We start from the raw sequence: 18,769 nt of genomic DNA, 5'->3' as shown, positions 1-18,769 counted from the left end.
TGGAGCCCAAAGCTGACAAAATGAGACGTTTGGAGGAAAAAGTACACTGAGCGCAGTCATTGTGTTAAAGTTTGCTCAGCTGAAAACGTTTTCTTTCTTAAAAGAAAGGGATCATTCTTCAAAGATCCCTTTTAATGTAAGCCTGAACAACACGAACTGAATAAAAGCTCTAGGCGCTGTGGATTCCGAGCTACACAGGAACGCAGCAGCAGCACGCGCCTCTTGGATCTTTTCGGCGTACGGAGTCTCTCGTGAAAGTAACTAAGTACTTGTACTTGTAGCTGCTCTGCGCTCCAGCTGCTGGTTGGTGCTGGATTCACGTGTCTGTGAGTGTGTCGGTGAACCTGCTGCAGGACTATGTCATGTTTTCTGTCCTCAGACTGAGTGAAACAGGAAGAAGACACCAAACACAAAAACATAAACAATGACGTCACATGAAAGCGCTGTATAAAAGCAATTACAGGAAGTCAGCAGTTCTGTCAGCAGCTTCTCCTCAGGTCGTCAAAGCCTTTCAATCTTCAAGCTCCTCCTCCGTCCTCCTGCCTGTGGCCTCCATTAAAGGAGAGCTCACTTTATTTTCTGTTGCCTAGACTCCCCGCTCCTCATCTCTGGTGGGAGGCCGAGCTGTGAGGAGGTGGTGAGGCCTGAACCAGAAAGTGATCGTTCAGGTCAAACACGCAGAGAGCAGCAGGAAGTGCTGCTGAAGGAAAGGACTTCCTGAAGGAGAGATCGGACTCTTGTCATTAGTCGGTCCTGTCTGGAAGCCTCGAGCATCTCCATCATCATCTGAGAGTTCTGAAACCAGGCGCGATTAAAAGGTCTCAGGACACCGCCGTAATGACTCGGAGCGACATGAATAAAACTGAACTGTGACAGCGCTCTGTGGCCCTGGTGGAGCTATCACCTCACTGCATGGACACATCATCAGGCCGACCTGCAGCTGCCAGTATAAGTTGGACTCGCACTGATGGGTGATGGACAGCTGTAGACATGGCTCTGGTGAGGAGGGTTACAGATCACACCCGAGTCACACATTCTGCCACGATGTTGGAGAACTCGAGCATGAAAACCTGCGTTCATCCCAATCTGCTCCAGTCAGTGACAGGATATTTAGAATGTTCTGCGCTTAAATTTTATATATATATATATGAGAGAGAGAGGCTGGGTGTCGCTCCTCGACTTTGATTCAGAGGTTTTTACTAAAAACAGCTGCAGACATTCATATTGACACATTTATGATTGTGTGTCTGACTCCGTGTTGATCTGTTTTAGGACTTTGAGAAAAGTGCTTCATAATTAGATGTTTTAAATATATAATTAGAGGAGAGAGGCCACGGCCAGGTGAGCGCAGGTGAAGTGACGCAGGTCTGTCTGAATGAAACACGTCGAGCTGAATAAAGACACGCAGCTGAAAAACAAACCCATTGCTTCTTTATTAGTCATTTTACAGTAGTCACTCATACGTAGCTGCCTGGAGTTGGTCTTTTTGTGTCTATTTACCGTTTGTTCCAACATCTTCCTCTTTTTTTTTTCTTTTTTTAAAACATCAACACAATGGAAGAGTCATGGACAAAGTATAAAAAGAACCCAACAGAGGGAAAACAGGATAAAATGCCCCTTTTCACAACAAAAACTACATTTGGCAAAAGGTGAGGATGAAGATGATGATCCAGTGCATCTTTAAAAAAACAAAACAAAAACAAAAAAAAAAAAGACATCAAACACCACATGATTCAGTTTTTACTAAGATCCCGAGGAGAGCGCAGGTGTCCGACTGGAAAACAGTTTTCATTACTTAGCAATTATCGTCCAATCACATTTGACCTCCTCATTTGTTGCTAGCTGAAGCGGCAGAGAGCACACCACCCCCACGGAAAAAACAAATAAACAAAAGAAAACAACTCAACAAATAGAAAAAAAATAAAAGATTAAAAAAACAAAATGACCCATTCACATGCTGACAGTTGATCTGATGCGTTTATGGCACAACAAGGCGTCACAGGCGATTTCAAATTTACCCATAATACTTTTATTTCACAGCCGGTAGCAGCCCAAAGTCAACGCACTGCTGCAGGAAACACTGCGATACCTCGGCTGCAGCGCTGCAATATTCACTCATACCAACTAACAGAAGGTGCTGACGCTGCATTTTTTTCCTAAGAATTGAACACGGGTAACGGTTAACATATTTAAAACAAACAGCAGAAAATGACTAATAGCAGACAGTAAACAGTTATGATCATGTCCCCAGAAATATGTGAACACTTTAATCTAAACCAACAAGCTAACACCAATTAGCTTGAAAATGTAATCATGTAAAAAAAAAAACAAAAACAAAAACAAAAAAACACAACAACAACAAACAAACAAACAAACAAACAAACTTGTAGACCTGTTTAATTTTTTCCTCCATGTTTATTTTTCTGACCAAGTTCTGAATCAATGTTAGCTAATCCTCTGGGTATTTTAGGTCGTCTGAGCTAGCCCTAAAGAACGTAGCCATTTTCCCGCTCATTTTCTTTTTTTAAACTTTAACAGTATCGGGTCTTCTTAGCCAGCCAACCCCTGAACCTCTACAGCCTTTGCAGTTACCTTCAGCTAGCCTGATAAATCAGACCCTTTTCCTGCTTGTTTTGGAATTTTCCTGACAAGTTTCAAAGCTAAAATTAAACAGAATTAGCTTGTTAGCTTATTGATAAATAAAAATCTCCCTTAAAAAGTATGTTTGTTTTTTTTAGTTTATACTGTAATAATTTAGCTAGCTAAAACTAATTCTGTTATCTTTAGCGGTTATAAATTAACTTGACAAATTACTTCCTGCCCTGTTTTTAATATTCCGGTCTAGATTCTCATGTAAGTTCCAACGTTATATTATTAGCTATTTTGCTCCATGCACTTTACTCAATTATTCTTTAGTTTTTATTTTTAAATCCTTAAAAGAGCTAGTGTTAGCGTGTTAGCTGACTACCAACAATAAATCCCTAAATTAAAAAGGGTATTGTCGCTAATGTGGGCTAGCTAGAGGACGTTTTCACTAATTTGACATTGTTGTCCACTAGTTTTAATAGTTTGAGTGATATTTGAGCAGCGGAGGTAAAGCAGCACTGACTGCAGCTAACCAACTTGCCAGCTGGTTCAAGGCAATCCATTTACTCTAGTCTACCCTGAAAAGTAAGTTTTAGTCATTAAAACCACTGTGATTTGATCGACCATTTGATGTGTCGCAGACGTGTACATCTTAAAATACAAACATTATAATAAAATAAAATAAAAAAACAAAACATTTTTAACACCACCCTCCACCCAAAGGAAACTCAGGCAGTTCACATACATTAAGAAAAATAAACCCAACATTTACAGCTGAGTATCTGGACGTGATTTATGAAACATCTGTGCGACTTTATAATTGAAATTCCCTGCTTTTATCCATGGAAACACGGGGGAAAAAAAACAAACAAACAAAAACCTTTGCTCAAATACAACTGAATGCTTTTTCATAACTGACGCCCACAAGAAACAACCGAAGCCCATTTGAGCCAAGAAAACAAACGCTTCATGAATGAAACAACTTAAGACCCAAAGTCATCATCTTGATTTTCTCAGTCGCAACTACAGAGTGACTAAAATTAAGAAATAACCTGAGACAAGTCAAGAACACAACAAGAAACAAGATCAACTGATGGCAAATCACAAGAAAAATTAGGGATATGATAAAATAAGTCTATGCTAAATTAAGATTCTTAAAACAAAAGCAAGATCTCACACGCACACACACGATTTATAAAACAAGTCCAGACGTACTTCCGCGAACTCGATTTTGGACTGTTCATCCATGTTTTTCTTTTCCTGGCAGAAATAGGTTTCTTCAGCAAACAGATTCGTATTTCTCAAAGTAATCTGAACGATGCAACGACAGAAGCTGATCAAATGGAGTGCGAGCAGCCAAAAACAGGAATGTCTCCGATCGGAGCAGATGGAAGCGCTGCTGTGGCACAAAATAAATAGAAAACAGAAAATCAAAGACAACAAATACTCCTGAGAAAACTGATGATTGATCAGAGGAAGCTGATCAAAGGTGATGGACACAGGGTATAAAATCAAAGGGGGATGATTGAGGCTCAGTTTCAAACAGCGTGATCAGTCGGATCACGCACACGCTCAGAGGGAGGAGGAACACCTGAACACACCCCACACATGGCCAAAGGTCACCTGCGATACAGGAAACAAAGACTGCGATGCTTTAATAGTACCGCATGTGAAGTTTGCAGCCTAGCTCGGCACGAGCACCGGAAGCGTGGGGAGACCACTAGCCTTGCTCCGCCTCCCACCAGTCTCAACGGCATGCGACTGATTGAGCGGGCGGAGCTACAGAGAGGTTTTTAAATCAGCACTGATCCCTGCTTCACCTTCACGTTCTTCCACAGCTGTTGTTTGCGGGGCGACCTAAGATGAGGTCTCGGAGCGGACCATCAAATATTAGGAGCTGAAGGACAGCCCCTTGTGGACCGCGTCGGTACATTTAAAGCAGCTAAGACACGGCTGTCCTTATGTCGTCAGCTGACGGAGGTCGCCTGCGCGCTAAGGGAAGCCACGCCTCCGTTTTGACTGCAGAAGATTTCGTCACGGTTTAGGAACTTGGAGGACCTGCCGGGGAGTAACAGGAAGTTGGCGCCAATGTTTCGGCCGGTGATGGGACTCTGACAGCACGATTTGAGTCTGAAATCGAGTCCCCTCGGGTGGTGCGGCGGTCTTTTGGTCTGTCACTTGTGTTTTATGAACACGCTTCCACAGCCTGCTCAGACTGCAGGTTAAACTGAGCCCAGCGAACACGGACCTCTGCTCCATCGTGGTGTTTGTAGTACATTCATCATGGTCTCGTTAAAAGAAATGGGCTCCACAATAGAAAACGTGCCTGTGCTGCCTGAAGCAAGCTGCAGAGCAGCAGCAGAAGAAATCAGTGTTACGAAAATGACACTCGAGGTTCGCCTACATGAATGACCCAATACGAGCGACCCGTCAGCAGGAATCCATCCCTCGCCATTTTCCCTCTGGTTCCTTCCCGATGTCGGTCGGTCACGGTGACGTCTGAGTCGTGGACGGCGTGCTGGACCAAACCAAACTAAAGTTTTTCCAGTGACTCTTTCTAATCTTTTGGGCAATTAATCGATTCATACGCACTCAGCTGTTTGTATTTACAGGGGAGTCATCGGTGAGGTCAGAGGTCAAACAGAGAAAACGAAACTAAATCAGCGATGACCTGCTGTGAGCATGTTTAAGTCTTTACTCAAATCACGGCAAACTTTTGGAGAGAGAAACCACAAGAGGTGCCAGAAACAGTCGATTGATGGTTTCTGCCTGAATTTGAGTCACTTGGCAGCGCGAGCGTCTGAGATGTGACGAGTTCGTCACGTTAAATAAACCAAGTTCAGTAAAGGTCAGTCTGAACGAACTTTGACGGTCGATGCATTTGTGGTCTGTGCAGAGGAGGACATGGAAAGTGTAGTGTGAGGTCAGTGACGCTTCAGGTGAGAAACGAGAAAAAGGCGGACGATGCTGTGAGACAGGAAGCAGAGGGAAAGCTTGACCTGCACAGACGGAGCGCGGCGCGTTCGCTCGACGAGTTCGCTCGACGAGCAGCTGACCGGCGTGATGATCGGTCGCAGGGTGGAAGGACGGAAAGGAAGGAGATGGGGGAGTTTAAGGAGGTGTGGGATGATGGTTCAAAGGTCAGGGGTCATTTACAGTAACCTACAGATATATACACACACCCAAATTATACAGAGAACAAATATATACATGCTCAGGGTTTCTATTTTTAACTATAACCAACAACTTTTTCCCAAAATACGTCCCTCCTCCTCTTCCAGCGTCAGGAGCAGTGCTGCACAACTCCTCCTCCTCCTCCTCACCTGTCTGTAGTGTAATGAGGAGCGAGGCCGGGCTCACAGGCCACCTGGACTTGAGTGTCACATAACATGAAGGCGGACTTTAGCTGTTCTTTAGCAGCGTTCTGTCTTCAGGAGGACAGGAGGAGGAGGCGGCAGGCGTGGAGGAGGATGTAGCGGCGACACTGGTGGTGGTGGTAGCAGAGGAAGAAGATGAGGAGGAGGAGGTGGTGGCATTGGAGGGGAAGGAGAGCAGCTGTCCGGTCTCAGAGGAGAGGAGCGAGCAGGAGCGCAGGTCGACCGTCTGCAGGGAGGTGCAGCGGCGCAGCAGCGGGATGGACTGCTCCGTCACCTTAACACAACCTAGAAAACACACAGACGGGTGAGGCGGAGCAGCGGCACAGGTGGAGCAGGACAACGGTGAGGCTCAGGCATCGCTTACCTGCCAGGTTGATGTGGGTGAGGCTCTCTCTCAGGGGGGAGATGTGGGAGGTGAGCGTGTGCACCGTCTGGTCGGTGATGTTCCCGCAGTGGCTCAGGTCCAACTTGGCCAGGCGAGGAACATAACGCATCAGTAGGCGGGACGACGCGTCCGTCAGGTCCAAACCCGCCAAACGCAGCTCTGTCACATTCTGGAAACGCCCCGCTCTGGTTTCCCCGTGGGCTGCAGGCCCAATCAGAGCAGAGAATCAAACACGTGATAACCTCAGAGCCTTTGTGCAGGCGGAGGTGTTCCGATGTGGGTGTCTCACCTGTCCTGGTATCAGGTGGGGGCGCCAGCAGCTCTCTCAGGTGAGAGTCTTTGAGGTCCTCAACTCTGCTGAGGTCCAGCAGCTTCAGGCAGGGGCACACGGCCTGACACAGAGCGGAGACCGCCGCCCACGGGCAGCCCGACACATTCAGCTCCAGCAGACCTGAGCGGGACAGAAGACACAGGTGAGACTCGCAGGTGAGAGGTGGAGCCACTCGCTGCCTCACAGGAAGGAGGGAAACGGCTCCAGTGGGATGTTTCAAGAGTATCATGTGACCTGGTTTGGCCAATAAGCCTTACACCATCAGGTGAAAAAATGAAAACCACGGCAACTTATAGCAGGGGTGGGCAGGCGAGCTACACCTGTGCGAGGCCTTGAAAACAAGCCTTCAGATTCTGCTCCATCTGCCGCCCCACAGCGTGAGCGCATGAATACGAAGTTGATTCGGTCAGACGGGGATCCACAGCAGTTATCAGAATCAAGGCGTTTTTATAATTCAAGTTCCCCTCGCGCTTCAGTCTTCGTGTTGCGAGTGGGGGTAATGTGTGTGTGTGTGTGCGCAGCGGGTGGAGGTGGCGGCACCGTCACCTTGCAGGCGGTTGATGAGCCACATCAGCTGTTTCTTGGAGATGTTGGTGTAGCCCAGGTTGAGGGAGACGGGCTGCCGGCGGATGATGCCGCTCAGCATGGGGGGGGTGATGGAGCGCTGCCGGCTCAGGTCGATCTGAGTCCACAGCCTCTTATCGCAGCACCTGGGGGAGGGAGAGACCACAGCTTTAGTCCGCAGGGCTGACGACCGTGGGGGTTACACTGAGGTCAGCAAACTCCTTTAGTCCCCGCACCGCAGCCTTCCACGCCACTAGAGATACGGCGGTATATGTCGACCCAACGTGTAGTTACCCGCGAGGCTCACGTCAGGTTAGGTGGAAGGTTGCAGCGTGGGATTCAAACGGGGCTCCGTTTATGGCGTAAACTACGATGCAGAAGCACAGGTCACGTGTACAGCGAGACGCATCGACTTGGAAATCCAAACCAGACAGGATGAACTCGGACCTACCGCTGTTCTCCAGCTCTGATCGAAGCGAGTCCACTTTTGTCTCGTAAAAGTGCAACTGTAGCCCTCCTACTGGAGTACTAGGGCTGGGTATCGTCACCGTCATCGATTTAAATCTGGGAAATTTTGCCTCAGACAGTCAGAAATATAATTCAGATCAGTACATTTACATATTTTTGTATCTGTGAGCGTCACAGCAGAGGCCTTTGTGTCAAAGCAGCTGAAGATAAAACAGAAAAACATGAAGCAGATTTTCCTGTTCTGGGATTTTATAAAAATATTCTGCAGTCGATCAAAAACGAAGTGAATCCATGACGATGTTTATGTGAAGCGTAGTTTGGATCAATGTTGTTTGGAGAGAGATCAAATTAACAGCTTCAGAATCAGCGCAAAAAGGGCGTGAACACAAAGCTCGACCCGCCGACAGAGTCAGCGAGCTGTCGGCTTCTAGCCCCGACCGTGTCCGTGCCGTCGGTGAGAAAGTCACAGCTCATTGATCCTGATGCGTCGGCGGGTCGAGCTTTGTGTTCACGTCTCTGTGCAGAAGCCTGTTCCTGCTCTCAGTTACTGTTTTAATCTTTGGTGGTTGTTGAAACTGAGATTCTGGCGTTTCGGGCAAAATAAATTTATATTTAAAAATCGATTCAGGATTTTAATGAATCGATATCACGTTATCCAGAATCATTTTAATCGATGAATCGATGATTAAAACCCTCCCTATCGAGTACCACCTAATGTGTGTGGCTGTCGTCATAGCAACACGGCCGAGGGTCCCATGACATAGTGAGTATGCGACACGAATGCTGCAACAAAGGCGGAGGTCGAGGCGCCGACATACCTCCTGCTGGGTCGGCTAACACGCTGTCGTCTTGGCGGTTTGCCCGACTCGTCGGACGCTTCTTATTCTTACAGCGTTTATTTTATTGTTATTAGTTTTTTAACCCTTTGAGGACCTGCAGAAGCCTCATAATTATTAAAACCAGCCAATAACAAAGTTTTAAACCCAATCAGCAGAAAGGGCGTGCTCGGCTCTTCAGCCAAAGCTACAGCGACTCTGATAGGCCATCGTACGAGACCCCGCCCCCTCGCACCCGTGACCTCATAGCGACTGACCAGCGGCTCCAGGTGCGGCAGACCCTCATGCAGACGCAGAGCTCTCTGTGACTCAGGAAGGTGAAGACTCGCAGCCACACGTCCCGTGTCATGATGTGGGCGGTGCCAGAGTCCAGCGGCAGGCAGCTGGGCTCGGGGCACGCCGGCGGGGGACGCACCAGGTGCCTCTCCATCTGCACGGGGCGGGGAGGCGAGGGTACGGCCGGCGGGCTGCGCTTCATCATCTGAGAGCGAGGGCCGAGGCGGGACGGCTGCGAGCAGGGCGACGCCGCCATGGCTGACATCATGAGTCCGCTGGCCCCGCCCCCCCCGCCATTGGAGGTGGGGATTGAGGAGGAGGAGGAGGTGCTGTTTCTAGACGTCTGGTTCTTGTTGTTTCGGATCTTGTTGCCACGGTTGCCGCTACCTTTGGTCCCACCCGCTCCGCCCCCGCCGTGTCTGTGATTGGTCAGAGCTCCGCTCGCGTTCTCCTTCTCCCCGCCCCCTCCTCCCCCCGTGCCTCCACGTGTCCGGCCGTTGCGCGCCTCCTGCCCGTTGCTGCGCTGCTTCCCGGTGAAGCTGTCATGCTGCGAGGACGGAGCCATCTGACTGGAGGACAGCGGTGAGGGCGGGGGCAGGGAGGCGGAGTTTTTCCTGGTCCTGTCCAAAGTGGGCGTGTCGTCATCCTCTCCATCCATCAGCCCACCTTTGCGTCCCCTCTGGGACAGCCCCGCCTCCCCTCTCCGACGGGACTTGTCTCCCCCGGCCTGCTCGTCCTCCCGCTCTTCCTCCTCGCCCCTCCCTCCCTCCCCCTCCGACTCCTCGCTGGCACTGAAGCCGAGCTCGGCCAGACGCCGCTCCCTCTCCCTTCTCTCCCGCTCCGCACGACTGCCGCTGCTGTTGCTGTAGACGACGGGAGGGGGTGGGGCTGGCGAGGACGATGACGGGGAAGACACTCTCCCCTGCTCCCCCCTCAGGGAGTCGTCGGAGTCAGACTCCGAGTCAGACTCTGAGCTGGAGGACGAGGACGAGGACGAGGAGGGCCGGCGCTCCAGCATGCACATCCTCTTGAATCGTTCCAGTTTCTCTCTGTGATGGGAACGCTGGTCGGCGCTCGACGTCCCGCCCACACCACCGCCTCCTCCGGGCTGCGAGGAAGATGACGTGGAGGAACCCTGCACCCCTGAGGCTCCGCCCCCAGAGGAGGAGGGGCCATTGGACTCCGCCGCCTCCTGTTTGGGTTTCTGACGAGAGAAAAGACGACACGTCAGAGAAAGCGGGCGGCAACCGAGCTCGAGGACATCACGTGGGTTAGCGGTGGATGTCTTACCTTTTTCAGGCGTTTTTCGTGGCCTCCTTTCATCTGAGGAACAAACAGGAAGCAGATCGATAACATCATTAGTGTCATTAACAGCGGTTTGGAGAGGGAGCTGTGAACTGGCTCCTCCTCCAGTCTTAAATCTGAGCACATTAAACACCGATCAATAATCTATAATCAACTCTGTGACTCGTTCAATCTGACTTTAAGGTCACCTTCTTCTTGGGCCCGCTGTCCGCAGGCAGCTCCTTCTCCTTTTTCCTCTTGTGCCCGCCCTCCTCTGAGGTGGGTGGGGCTTTCTTTTTAGGAGGCGGGTCATCGGTGAGCTTCCACCGGCCCACCTCACCATTATCCAGCCTGCGTTTGCCCGAGCCGTCCGCCTGGTCCTGCACACAAACAGAAGCAGGGTTCAGTCTATCCGAGCGCACCGCTGCCCCGAACCGGTCCCCTGTACTGGTCCCACTCTCACCTTACTGGTTTTGCCCTCCTTGTGGCACTTCGGACACTCCCAGCAGTTCGGGATCTCGTCGTTGATGATTCCTTCAGCTTTGCCCATCTGAGGACAAAAGGCAGCACACATCAGCACATCTGGAAACATCAGGAAGAGCAGCGAGTGACTGCAGAGGAGGAGATGCTAGCAGCTCGACACGACTGCGGGTCATGTGATGGAGCCGCTGCGAGGAAATATTCTCAGTTTGAAGTTACAGCAACAAATTTTTCACCACGTCAGCCGACTCAGAGAGCTGAGGTCTGTTTTCTTCTCCCAATTCCAGCGTAACCAGAGCTACGGTGGCTGCTGCTGGACAAACTTGGTCGGCCAAATACAAATTCAGACCGTACCCCGTGTGGACCAGATCCGCCCGGAGCGTTTCCCTGTCTGTGGCCGTCAGACACCGTCATGTGACATTTAAGATGTCGGTGGCTCTGACAGATTATTGATCATTCATTTAATGAGTTTTTGGAATTACACTGTTATAGGCACATTTATGAGCGCCACGTGTTACTCACGTCCTGGTCGAGCCAAGGAACGTTAGCTTGCTATTTGAATGTATTTAACCTGATCATGTGACCAGTGTGCAGCTGCTGAACACTTACAAGGTTACACAGATTAAACTTTGCTGAGTCACTGCTGCTTTCAGTGGACTCGCTCTGAGTCAGGAAGTGTGTGACAGCAGCTCCCTGAAACCAAGGAGGAGCACCTCCGTTTGGTTTGTTAGTGTGGATTAATGCTGCCGCGCACACAGATGAAAGGCCATCAATCTCAGGCCCGCACAGCAGCCACAGAGGGCGAGCCGAGTGAAACCAAAAGATAAAATGAGGAGCGATCGTTTCCAGGTTTTTGTTTTCAGGACAGTAAGAAGCCAGAATGAAGCCCCGTGTCTGCACTCCAGCAGCATGCTGCGTGTTTGCACGCTGATGATGTGCAGCCTGAGTGCCAAACATCTGGATCCGAGTCCGTCTCTGTGTTGAGGACAGATCTCCGTCCTCGTTCACAGCTCTGAGAGCTCTGCTGCATCGACCCACTTTTTCCTCAGCATCATTAAACTTTCATTCACAGGAAACAAACCGGCATTTCAAAATAAAAGCCCTTTCCAGGCAAACTGACCTTGAGGCAGCTGGGGTGGATGATCTCGTTGCAGATGGTGCACTCCATCAGCGAGAGGCTGAACTTCTCGTCCTCTGAGTCCACCGTGTCCTCCTTCCCCGCCTCTCCACACGCAAAGCACACGGCTGTGTGAGGCAACACCGGCTACAGACAGGTGAGACAGACAGGTGAGACGTGTACAGGGGGGTAAAAACGGAAACGTGCTGACAGTTAAAGACGTGGATGCAGATGTTGTGGGAGGAGAGTACCTGAATGAACCACACAAAGCTGAAACCTTTAGAGCGCTAATGTCTACTCCTGCTTCCTAATCAAACAGTAGGACTGAACATCTCTCAGAGAAACATCTGGATCTCAGAGCAGGTCGATCAGGCCCACAGGTGAGGGGCGGACTCCTTCCTGTGACTTTAGGACCCTCCCGACCTGCTCAGGGCTCAGTCGGGATCTGATCGATCGATCAAGACTTCTTCTCCTGCACATCCTGCAGGTGGGCCGTTCCCCTCGGCGTTCACCTGGCTGCTCTGGCATCCAACACTGTGCGGTTATTGATCCGAGCGCAGAATCGTGGAGCTCTGCTGTGTTTGGGTCTGTAACCTGTGCTGTTGTCATCCAAACAGAAGCCGAGTGTGTTTCTACAATCTCGCCTCGTTAGTCGAGCAGTGACGCTTGGCTGCATTTTGCGTTTTTAAAAACATGATCATGCACCCATCAACCTTTTAAAAGTCGAGCAGGTCACCAAAAGGTCAACAGCACAGACGCATGATCCGGTTTTATTTTCGTGTTTCATGTACTCAGAAACACCAGATTCACACATCGAACCCACTGAGGGTGGTCGACCCCCCAACACCCGCGCAGACCCAAACCTGCGGTCTGAGGCCTCAAACGGCTCGCAATGACTTAAAGAGGCGATGAGCTGCAGGTCGCCAGGTCACTGCTCGACCTCAGTGAGGCAGCAGCACTCAGAACACCTGCAGCTGGTGCTCCTCATCCTCTCAGCAGACACCAGGGGGCGTCTCTGCTCCTGCTGAGGGAGCAAAGCAAGGAGCATCATCCTAACCTCCACCCTCCTCCTCCACACAAAGCTCCAACAACAGATAAATAAATCTCCATCATGTGAGCCGTAGACCGTCTCACTGTGTGTGTGTTTTAAGCAGCTCTGTGAAATGGCAATGGATCAAAGCCAACTCGCTCTCGCTCACAGTGCCAGCAACCATCACTGGTTGCCACGGAAACCCAGCATCGTCGCCCGCTGGGCTCTTGGCTGATGCCATTTGAAGAATCGACACACAGAAAGAAGAATACAGCACATCTTCAGCACGCACACACCTGTGCATGGGTCGCGTTCCTGCCGTCAGGGACAGCAGCAGGTGTAATGGAGGACCGTGTTGACATGGAAACCTGTTTCACTCAGACTGCAGATCTGAGCATAAATAAGTGGACGGGTTCCTGCAGTGTGATTTTTGAGCTGAATGTTTGTGGATGATGGAGCGCTGCATGTACGCTGCAGCTAACACGCCTCCGTGATCTGCTCAGTCACATGCTTCTGACACTTATTCCTGAAAGCAAACCGCTGAGCTGGGTTTGACTCCAGCTGAAGGCTTCAGAGGTCAAAGGGCATAATATTCATCAATCATTGCTTCTTATCAGTTGAAGCCACAGAGATACCTGAGTGTACAGAGCCTGAGGTCCGACCGCGAAGCCGTACCTGCAGACGAACTGAACCTGATCTGACAGTCTGTGGGAGGGGCTTTCTCGCTGGCCGGTGTGCCAGCAGTGGCGAGGACCGCTGAGCGAGCCCTGCGAGATTTGACGTGTCTCCTGCTGGTTTGCGTAGGTCACGCGTTACTGACATGTTTGGGCTGGATGATCCAAAGCTAAAAGCACAGGTCACCCTTCAGTCTGCGAGCCGCACACATTCCTGCTTTCTCGGCAGGTTTTTGCTGGACGGCACGCAGCAAACATCAGCCAACGGCGACCGTGTGACAGAAGCATGTCCACTTCACTGTGACTATTACACAAACACTGTCAGGGTTAAACAAGAGCTCTGTGTAAGAGCTTTCCGAGGGATGTAGGTCAGACAAAGAAGACTGATTCTGAACCGAATCATGCAAAGCTGCTGTGTAGAGTCTAACAATGAGGATCTGTAATGTATTTTTAAACTCAGTTCATTTTAAGGCCAGTGTGGTTCATGTTCAGGTTACAGTCTCGGCGTCTGCTGTCGTGTCGTGTGTGCGTCTCACCGCCGTGCACTGTCTCAGGAGGCAGGACTGCTTCATGCGGCCGGGTCCGCCAAACTTCTTCATGTCCTTGCAGAAGTGACACTCGCCGCACTCCGTCCTCATGCAGGCCTGGCAGCGCCGGCACCGCGTCCGCCTGCGCCTCGCCCCACCGCCGGCCCCCCCGCCCAGCGCCTTACTGCCCGACATCACCGAACAAGTCAGCTGGAACCAGAGAGAGCGAGAGGACAGAGATATGAGCATGTGGGACAGCAGCAGACGATCCCTGTGGAGGTAAAGACGTTTACAGCATGTAGATAAACCCCTCACAACACCTGTTTCAGTCGTATTAAGGCTGAAAGTTTGCATTATTAGGGGCGTGGTCTCTTTGACTGACAGGCTGTCTGCTAGCTTCACCTGAACTGGACCTCTGAACTATGTTTGTGCTGTCCGAGCCTTTTAATGACATCATCACACCAATAATGTGCTGATCAAACATCTGGACTCATCACGACGCTTTTTTAAATCCAACAAACACTTAGTTTTATTCCTGAAACGTTACAGGTGGACTGAAGTCGTCGTACGTGTTGTTGAAGACGTTTAAACGGCTGGAACAGAATGTGCGTCTCACAAAATGAAAATTCAATCAGCAGAAACTCGTCTGAGGTTCAACAAAAGGAAAAACATTTTTCATATCATAAGGACCCAGAAAGTCATGTAATTAACTGGTGATTTGAATACGACTGGTTTAAAACACCCTCTGAGTTTTCAGTATTTGAATGTTTATTAGTTTTTGAATGTTTCTGCCTGTGTTCTGTCAGGATGACCTCACACTGCAGGTCCGGGCTCTGACGAGGCCGATCCAGGTGTGCTCTCCCTGGACTGGCAGCGTCTCACGCTGGAAATGAGCTCAACCCATGACAGAACTTCCACCGTGCTTCACAGGAAACGGTCAGGTACGAGGACTGGAGTGAAAAAGCAGTCAGTGTCCACAGAACAACTTCAGAAACTGGGCGACTAATGCTCAAGAGCACTTTAGAAGGAACAACAAGGTCTGGCTGCCCGGAAGCAGATTAATGAGGGGTGACTCAAGACTTTCGCACAGCACGGGGTAAAGCTCACATTCAGTGTTGAATCTGCGGCGCAGCCGCCCACCACAGCCACCATTTATGCATGTGCGTGCTCCGCCCGCACCGCCCTGCAGTTTCACCACCCAAACACGAGTTGGCCCTCCAGCTGACTCGAAACATGGCAGCAGAAGCAGCCAGATGGGAAGTGGCAGACCTCAACGGCCAATCACAGTCGCTCTGTAAGAAGGCGCCCGTCAGGTTACGGAGCCAATTCAACGCAGTTTAAACCTGATGAACACGCCTCCCTCTCCTCCTGACTGATACTGACTACTGATCAGGTTCAGCTGATTGATAACCAGAAGGAGCCGTTGGCTGTTGTTGGGTTTTTTCCTTTTCTCACGTGGCACAAAAAACATTTTGTAAGAATAAAACCAAAACGCCAACATGCAGCTGACATGCTGTTCGCAGCAGCCTCGCGGCGCTGCTCGATTAACTAATCATCACTTATGTGGTCGATGTTAACAACGGTTCACTGTGTGGACAGACGCGATTGATCTCTGTACCTTTATTATTTTTAAAACAACTTTTCAGCTTTACACTTTGTTAAAGTGACATTAATTTGATATTTTATTGTATAAACCCATTCACACAAAAAGTGGCTGCAGAGCATTAAAACACACATTTGCTCTAACTGATAATTACTTTCAAAAAGCTTCCTCTGTGTAAACGATGATCAGTTCAGGGTCTGCTCCACGCACTTGTGTCAGCAGTGCCGAGGCCACTTCCTGTGGACTGGAGTGTGTGTTAAGCTGTAAACATCTGGAAGTCTCAGGCTATGTTCTCTTCATCCTCGACTTCAAACTGTTCAGTTTGTTGGTAAAAACTAAAAAACTTTCTAGAGTCAGAGTTCAAAGTTCACTGCGGCGAGACCAAGAACACGCTCCTCACAACTACTCTAATCAGACACTAGAGTCCCCCTCAAAGCTGATGGTGAGCGGCCTCGGTATGAGCAGTGAAAGGACTCGACAAAACCGGTTTTATATAAATCTGCTGCACCTGCTTTCCCATCAGGCAAAGGCGAGTGCACAGCAGCTCACCTGCAGACACTTTATTTTGTTCCAGTGAGACAAGAACTTCCTGGAGTTTGAGGGGGAGAGTGTAAAGCCGTATCAGTGCATCTTTGCAGGTTTACAGTTGCATAAATCCAACAGGGACACAGTGTTATTCCAAAAAAGATGCAAAGTCAAAGAACCAAAAACAGCAAGCAGTCCTCTGCAGAGCAGCCACATGCTTAAAGATTCTACAATATTATTTAAACCTGTTAGGTGGACCTCGACATACTGAAATCACTAACAGACCGCATCTGCTTCATTATCTGGTCCAAATCCAGGTGTTTTTAAATCCAGGTGTTTTGGTTGTACGGGCTGCTGAGCATGCTCTGAAGCTTCACTCCGTTTCTTTCACGTTACTTATAATATTTATTGTATTTTCTGGGTATTCTTGCGGCTGCTGTAGTCTCACAGTGCCTGTCAGTAATCAAGGGAATAATATTCCTGACATTAAAGAATGAAAACGGAGAGGGTGAAGCAATCCTGCTTCCTGTGTGAAGCTAACATCCCAGGATCGTTTTCACCAGCTTCCTCCTTCCAGGCCAGCACGAGCCCACAGAAACACCTGTATGAGAACATCACCTGAAACGCGATTTTCTAATTAAACATGTGACGGAAACAGAGGCTGGCTGTAGCTAACAGCAGCTAACAGCAATAATAATGAAGATGCGCATCTGGCACCGTTTGGAGACTAACCGCTAACAGCTAGCAGCTATCCCGTCACAGTCACCTACAGCCAGCCTGGGCATACCTGCCCGGACAACACACCTGTACACACCGTCTGCCCTGTTAATTACCTAATATCACATGTAGGAGGGCAGCCCCCCTTCCCTTCCCCAGCCTCTCCTAAAACATTAACGTTAGGCGTGCTAACAGGCTAGCACGCTAGCAGCCCGTCCGCCCCCTGCAGCAGCTTCCTCTTTCACGCTGTCCCCGCTCCGCAGCTAGCTGCCGGGCAGGTGTAGGTGAACAAACCCGACCCTCACGAACCCTTCCTCGCTCACCTCTCTGAATCAGCTCGCATGCTCCTGGGTCGCTCATTAGAATCGGTATCCGCCAACAATCAGCCCACGTTAGCCCGTGCTGAGCGCAGCTAGCCGTCCGCTTCCTTGTTTCTTCGCCCGCCGCTGCTTCATGCGCATGCCATCCCGCTGGCTGCCGCTGGCTCCGGTTCTCCAGGCTGGCCTGCCTGAAGGACCGCGGTGGTCTAACTGTGTCGGTAGAGAACGGATGGATATCGGTGAGGCGGAGGGCGCAGTCGTGCCCATTCACTCCCCTCTCTGTCCGCCTCTCTCTCTGCACTCGATCCGCCTCGCTCTCCCCCCGCAGCGCGTTCCGCGTGCTCCGCGGCTCTTCCTCCCGAGGGGCTCCAAAATACACACAACGGCCCGTTCTCGCCGCAGCGCGGCGCTTTCAACGCGTTCCCGGTGATACTCCTCCGCACGAACTAGGCCCGTTCGCCGTCGTAGGCTGGAAAAGCAGCGCCGCGCGCGGCTATTGTTCTGCGACTCTATTGTGTGGCGCGAGGCTGCGGTGCTGCGCGTGATTCGGTTCAGTGTCGCGAATCGGCCGGTGGCTCGCGGCACGTTTAACCCCGCATTGATGACATCATGCAGGTGACCGCAGAGCTCGCGCTGCTTCAGCCTCGGACAGCGACGGAAAATAAAATAAATAAATAAATAAATAAACCGCTAAATAAAATATAGGCACAAACGATATGCACGCTCCTCCTCTCCGTGTCACGTCACAGTGCGGAGGGCATTGTGGGACTTGTAGTTGTCCCGCTTCTCCACAAAAAAGCGTTGAGCTAAAATGTTTTTTAGCCCACACAAGACATTTGAAATATAATAGAATATAGAGATCAGTAGAATCCGGATAAAAATGAAATTCAAGGTAAGAAAAAAAAGATTTAAAAAATGCAGCAAACACATGCAAATACATGTTGGTGCAATAAAAATGAAATCAATCAACGACTAAAACATGCTGGTGAATAACTTTACAGCTCATAAAAACCGAGATTTTTATTTTTATAAAGAAACACAGCAGCGCTGACTCCTGAGTTCACCGCAGGGTTTATTCACAATATATCTTATAAATATTTTATTCCATAAAACACGTTTTTTGTTTCGTTCCAGCTTCACATTGATTTGATTTACTGTGTCATTTCTCCCAGTGCATGTTTTCTGTTTTTATTATTTACTGATGTAATTTTACATTTGACTTTGGTCGCTGTCTGCTGTATGAACAAAGTCATGTGATGTGTGATGTGTGGAGTACTGTTCTCCTCTGTAAACGTGAGTGACTTTCCTCTGTGGGTTCAGACACTTGGGTATAAGCATTTCCTCAGAGGGCACAGTGGCTCTGCTGAAAGTGGATCTTTGATCTGAGCTCCAGCTCAAACCTGAAGGTTCACGTCTGTGACGACGAGCTCTGCTGACGGTGTTCTGACTGAGTGACGGCCAGCTGGACGTTTCCTGCCATAAAAATAGGATTTATGCTGATGTTTGCTGAAGCTGACCAGACTGCGTTTATTTGGTCTCGAGTTTGTAGAAGTCTGGGATGGATAATAGTAAAGCATAACTCACGGATGCTGAGACTCCTCGCTGTGATAACTGCAGACTACACTGAATCAGTACACTGCTGTTTTTTTATTTGCAGTGTTTTTAGTCT

The 18,769-nt window shown here is 49.7% G+C and overlaps 1 protein-coding gene across 1 annotated transcript; it reads right to left on the bottom strand.

Moving 5' to 3' along the window:
• Positions 1 to 5,719: 5,719 nt before the first annotated feature.
• fbxl19 (F-box and leucine rich repeat protein 19) lies at positions 5,720 to 17,817 on the bottom strand. The gene is made up of 11 exons (XM_013915906.1): positions 17,104 to 17,817; positions 13,945 to 14,145; positions 11,708 to 11,851; positions 10,571 to 10,657; positions 10,317 to 10,487; positions 10,114 to 10,146; positions 8,805 to 10,027; positions 7,226 to 7,389; positions 6,638 to 6,799; positions 6,328 to 6,549; positions 5,720 to 6,248 (listed from the first exon to the last, which is right to left on the bottom strand). The coding sequence occupies exons 2-11, from the start codon at positions 14,128 to 14,130 to the stop codon at positions 5,989 to 5,991; spliced, it is 2,652 nt and encodes an 883-aa protein (XP_013771360.1). The 5' UTR covers positions 14,131 to 14,145; positions 17,104 to 17,817; the 3' UTR covers positions 5,720 to 5,988.
• Between the last annotated feature and the right edge of the window lie 952 nt (positions 17,818 to 18,769).

The sequence above is a fragment of the Pundamilia nyererei genome, unplaced genomic scaffold (genome assembly GCF_000239375.1).
Source record: "Pundamilia nyererei isolate P.nyererei 1_Seehausen unplaced genomic scaffold, PunNye1.0 scaffold00394, whole genome shotgun sequence".
Classification (NCBI taxonomy): domain Eukaryota; kingdom Metazoa; phylum Chordata; class Actinopteri; order Cichliformes; family Cichlidae; genus Pundamilia; species Pundamilia nyererei.
The sequence above is the reverse complement of the archived record's forward strand: the minus strand, read 5'-3'. Positions and strand labels throughout refer to the sequence as shown.